Consider the following 6,000-nt stretch of genomic DNA (forward strand, 5'->3'; position numbering starts at 1 on the left):
GATACTGAATAGTAACATCGGATAGCACAATCAGACATATGGTAAGGTATAGAGTATTCATAAAGGATCAGAAGACAAAATGGCAGAATCCCATCCGGATGCCAGTGGGCAGAATGCATCAAACAAATGGGTAAATGTGACTGAGTCGTTATAATCCTTTTATCAGTTGACAAATATCACTGCTAAATCAAAGCAGGTATCTATTATTTGCCCAATAGCCACATGTTATTCTCCTTCATTACTCAACCTGCTTTAGTTTGATCCTATATAAGCTTAAAACCGTGGAAAAAAAAAATAGGGCCTGTATGGAAAATTGCTGTGGGATTGCAAAAGACATAGAGCTTGCCAAAGGAAATGAACTCTAAAAACTGTTTTCCTTGTTTATGTGCTCTCTCCAAGCCCTCTTGTTTATGTAAGGGTTCAATATATGATCAGGTTACCTTGCGTCAGCCAGGCTGTGGTAATTGTCTGTGTGTGCAGTTTTGGCCCGTAATGAATGCAAGAAAATTTAACTTAGTTTAAGCCCCTCTCACTGCAGGCAAACCTAACACAACTTACCTGACATTCCTTCTGGGGTGGGAGCGTGCACCTCACTTGCACACAATGATATGCTACATCCCAGAAGCCTGATGCTGTGTCTGAGCCCCAGGATTGTGAAAGGCACCATCAGAGCTCCTGGACAGCTTGTCTTTTTTTCTGCAAGTCTATTGTATAGGCACACAAATGAAGGACTTACCTGCCATGCCTCAACCTTCTTAATGTCTGCACAGGATCCGTTAGTGAAGAGTCCTTTCCCAGGAGTACAGGTATATATATCCTGCAAGGCGTGGGCAATAGAATATACTGCCAAATAGACATTATAGGATATCCGCAAGTGAGTGTAGTCCATGTATGGTGTCTCCACACTGGTGATGTTCTCATCCCCTGTGCATGGAGGTCGGAAGGCAGCTGTTCCGTTTCCAGCTCCCAGTCCCTCTTCATGGCCCTTGTGGAAGGAAGTTGAAGCTGGAGAATTTTTGGACCCATCAGGGAGATAGCAGTTAAATGTCTCCTCCCAAAACTCCTTGGCAAAGCCATTGTTGGTGGACTTCTTGGGATGCACCTTCTGCAGGAACTCACGAAAGCCTGGGATCTGTCCTGCCTTCAGTGCAAACCCAATGGTGCTGCCAATGACACGGAAGAACTCCGGCATGGCTATCAGGGAGGAGCTGGCCCAGGCCTCACTTGCCAGCCAGATCTTGCCGGTGATGTTTCTTCTGACGATCTCTTTGATGAGGGGCTCCAGGTCTGGGCCACTGGAGAAAACAACAATCACCCTTGCTGTGGAGTTCTGGATGACCTCCACCACCTGCTGGATCTCCTCTTCGTCCGAGTACTGGGAGATGAGCTCGCTAAAATCAATGCAGATGTCTCTCTCCTCCGCCTCCTCCCGAAACTTTTCAATCCCTGGCCGGCCATAGTCATCGTCAGCTGCAATTGTTCCCACCCAGTTCCAGCGAAAGTACTCGATGATGTCTGCCATCGCCGTGGCCTGATGCTCGTCATTGGGGATCGTGCGGAGGAATGACTTGAACTGGTTTTTATTGCTCAAGAGACGACTGGATGAGGCATAGCTGACCTGTGAGAGCACAGGGAACAAGCAAAACACACCATGAAGAGAACTGCCTGGGAATAAGTTGTGTACATTTATCTAGCATCACTCTCAACCTGTGTAACCTCATATGGGATGAAGAGATAGCAGAGCAACCACACTGGCAACCACAAATTCTTAGCTTGTGGTTGCACATGATCCACTCTGAGAGTCTGTATGTTCTTGCAGCTGTGACTCTCTTACAGAGGCACACATACAGGAGCAGCTGCTTGGGCCTGAGTGACTGGAGCAAGCTCATGTCCACCTGTAAGGTTGAGGATCTGAGAGAAAGAGACACTGACACTAGCTTGGAGAAATGGCAAAGTGAGCACGTGGCCTACAGGTACCTTGCTGAACTTCCTGTACAGGTGGCCTACAGGTACCTTGCTGAACTTCCTGCCAAGTCCAGAAACAAGAAGAATGTATCTTTTAGATAAACAAGGGCAATGCACATAATTCAGACAAAATGCAGGCTTCCTCCATCCTGGACTAGACATGAGACAGCAGGCTGGTATTGCCCTCCTAGACCTACTCTGAAGAAAGAGTACTGTCTGTCTCTCCTTGCCTCTCACCTCTGTCCCCATCCTTAGGATCCATCAGGCACCATATGCAGGTTATATACAATCCATGCCAGTTGAAGTAAGAAGAATTTGAAGTGTATCAGTTGCCTTGACCCTGTGGAGTGTTAAGGTAATGCTGGTCAATACTGCCTTAGCGGTATTTCCTCATTGCTGGCCAGAATCAGCAAGGAAGCCAGCAGGCACTCCACACTCCACAAGCCACCATGTTTTACAGTTGAAATGGGATTTTATTTCCCTTTCTAAAGCTATGAAGAAATATTTTTTTCTTAATCAGAGCAAATGCCATATGGTCTTAAGATATAATTTGGATTTTCTACAAGTAGGAAGAAAACCCTAAAACCAGAAGAGGATAGCTTAAAGATCTGGAGAACTTTTAAAATTCACTTATCTTTGCAATCTGAGATTGGTATCTGAACTCTTTAGGGCCCACCCTCACTTTGAAAAAGTCTATGAACAGTACATTTTGTACAAAATGGAAATTTACAGAAAACTTTATCACTTCCTTAAACTCTGGCATTTAATGTTTCTGCAAGAAGAAAGAAAAGGATATCTCCTAGTACATTTTCAAGGGCCACAGAAGCAAATCCTCCTTTCACAGAGCTATACTCCCCCGTGGACAGGCTGCTGCCCAGTGCCACTCTCATCTTCTAAAACCCAGTGCCAGGGGTACAGGCAAGGTGCCCCTCTCCCGCACGTGCTGTAAGGGTACACTGAGGTGAGATACCAAGAAACAGAACTCGAGTCATAACATTTTTAGTTTCGATGTCAATGGAATGAATAATGAGCCTTACACTAATTGTAAAATATACCTCCAACTTGTACTGAAATGCAGGTTCTATTAAGCATGGATTTGCTAATGGCCCTGCTAAAAATGGCAGCGATAATGTGTATTCTAATACTGCCCAACAACTCCCAGTTCAAAAGCTTACTTTCAGTTGTCGTACTTCAACCATTTGGCTGAGATTTCGTGCCGGAACTGAACCTCCTGACATCTACCCATTTCAGTGACGTCTAGAGAAGGCTACTGCCTCGTAGCACAAACGCCATTCTCTGTTTAAAGGAAAAGCCTGACAACTGAAAACATCTCTTCTGTTCATTCCAACCCACCAACCCTTCTCAGCTCCCCTTGTTCACCTGGTAATGAGATGTGTAAATTAACAGTATAAAGTGTTTTTTATACGTATATATGTTATATATACACGGGGGTTTTATATATATAAAAAACCAATATAAAATGCCATCATGATGTTTATTACACACCACCTTCCTATGCTACTCGGGGCAACGTCTAGATGGCAAGTATGGTCTTAGCTTAAACCATTCTTGCTCTGCTCAAGTTAACAGTATAAAGTGTTTTTTATACATATATATGTTATATGTACATGGGGTTTATATATATATATAAAAACAATATAAAATGCCATCATGGTGTTTATTACATGCCACCTTCCTATGCTACTCTGGGCAATGTATAGATCTTAGCTTAAACCATTCTTGCTCTGCTCAAAGGCTGAGTGTCCAGTTTTTCAGACTCCTATGAGAGAGTCAGACTGATAACATTAAATAGACTAGATATATTACTGTGTACCAGCCAGACAAGAATCCTTCCTTCTTCACTTGTGGTGCAGATGGGAGTTGGAGCCCTGGCTGAAATAAAAATATATTCCCTCAGAACAGACTGAGAGTGCAGTGTGACACAATCTTGTTGCAACGACTCCTGTGAGCTCTGGCACTTATATTCATTTTAGAAGAGGAACGGGAAATGTTAGGCTATACAAGGCAACACAGAAATGCATAAGGCCAAGAGCTTTTTCCAAAGTTATCTTCAGTGTGGAAATCTGAAATCAAGAGCATCAACATTAAGCTATAACATGCCAGCCTCATAGTCTGCTTAGGTCTTGGCAGAGCAACAAGTTCATTAAGCAAAAGGATGGGACCATGGATGCTGGCACTGGCCCCAGCAGAGTCACCAGATAGCAAGAAGGACTCTGTCATACAGGAGCTGGGACAACTACACCACCACACAGATGACCTCAGGACAAGGGGGGGCAATATCCACATGCTCTAAAAAACCTGTTTTGGAGGCTATAGGGCATAAGAAAAGACTGTCAGCCCAGAAGGAACCTGCAGCACACCTGATGAGCAGAAGCAACAACTTTATAGATCACCTACGTGAATCATCAGAGATGTGGAGAGACCTAAGAGTAGCTGGCAATGATTGAGCTCTGGCTTAAGAGGGCTCTGTGGGAGTTGGGCATGGCTAGACAGTGACCACCATGAAGTAACATCACAACTAATCTGTCAAGGCTGGCAACTGCCAATGACTGACCTAAATTACTCGTGTGCACAGAATAAACCACTCTAGAGGACTCCAGTCCTCCTAGACTAAGTTGCTGTTACTTGAGTGTCGTTGCTGGCTGCTTGGGAAGCTTTGTGTTTGGGGATGGCAAATTGCTAGCAAGACATATTTCTACCACCAGAAACCCTCTACATTTTGTACTGGTTCTTTCCTTGAGGCACAATTGGAAATAGCAAAGATCAAACGAGCCATGGAGACTGGACTCCTCTTGAGACCTCCCAGCGTGCAGTTAGGACACACTGGCAGAGAGTGGGACAGAGAAGCTGCCACAGCCACCGCCCATAGCTGTACCGGTCCAAATACATTCCTGGCAAATGTGAGCCTGAAGACTTGTATCTCTGACTATAAAAAATACATGGTGAACTGGTGTCCCACTTTAAAAGCCAGTGCTTCTCATCATCATGTTACCCCTCAGCCCTACAGCTAGGGCCACTGCATTTCATAGAATCATAGAATCATAGAATTGTCTAGGTTGGAAGAGACCCTTGGGATCATCGAGTCCAACCATCTACCCTACTCTACAAAGTCCTCCCCTACACCATGTCCCTTAGCACTGCATCTAAACGGCCCTTAAACACAGCCAGGGACGGTGACTCCACCACCTCCCTGGGCAGCCTGTTCCAATGCCCGACCACTCTTTCGGTGAAAAATTCCTTCCTAATGTTCAACCTCCCAGCGTGCAGTTAGGACACACTGGCAGAGAGTGGGACAGAGAAGCTGCCACAGCCACCACCCATACCTGTACCGGTCCAAATACATTCCTGGCAAATGTGAGCCTGAAGACTTGTATCTCCAACTATAAAAAATACATGGTTTGATTTGACATGGTAAGTTTGGAGGGATGTAGACTGCTTTCTTCCATGTAAACTGGTGTCCCACTTTAAAAGCCAGTGCTTCTCATCATCATGTTACCCCTCAGCCCTACAAGCCTGTACTCCTGCAGCTAGGACCATTGCATTTCTAAACCTTCTTTTGTTTGAAACAGAGATGGAGCATGTAAGGCAGCAGTGCAGTTCCCTGTCCTGGTTCTTTAATGTCCTTACAGATCCCCTCCAAACAGCAATCGGTCCTTCACCAGCTTCGTTGCCCTCCTCTGCACTCGCTCCAGCACCTCAATATCTCTCTTGTATTGAGGTGCCCAAAACTGGACACAATACTGAAAATTTCTTTTGTTTGAAACAGAGATGGAGCGTGTAAGGCAGCAGTGCAGTTCCCTGTCCTGGTTCTTTAATGTCCTTACAGATCCATCATCATGTTACCCCTCAGCCCTACAGCTAGGGCCACTGCATTTCATAGAATCATAGAATCATAGAATTGTCTAGGTTGGAAGAGACCCTTGGGATCATCGAGTCCAACCATCTACCCTACTCTACAAAGTCCTCCCCTACACCATGTCCCTCAGCACTGCATCTAAACGGCCCTTAAACACA

The 6,000-nt window shown here is 45.1% G+C and overlaps 1 protein-coding gene across 2 annotated transcripts in view; it reads right to left on the bottom strand.

Annotated features, from left to right (window-relative positions):
* Positions 1-6,000, bottom strand: part of CASR (calcium-sensing receptor) — a 52,306-nt gene that overhangs the window by 35,032 nt on the left and 11,274 nt on the right. For both annotated transcript variants that reach the window (XM_014957150.1, XM_014957149.1), the window contains exon 3: positions 737-1,618. In XM_014957150.1, the coding sequence (XP_014812636.1) occupies positions 737-1,618 (882 nt within the window). The remainder of the gene's footprint in view (positions 1-736; positions 1,619-6,000) is intronic.

This window comes from Calidris pugnax, unplaced genomic scaffold, assembly GCF_001431845.1.
Source record: "Calidris pugnax isolate Ruff unplaced genomic scaffold, ASM143184v1 scaffold225, whole genome shotgun sequence".
Classification (NCBI taxonomy): Eukaryota; Metazoa; Chordata; class Aves; order Charadriiformes; family Scolopacidae; genus Calidris; species Calidris pugnax.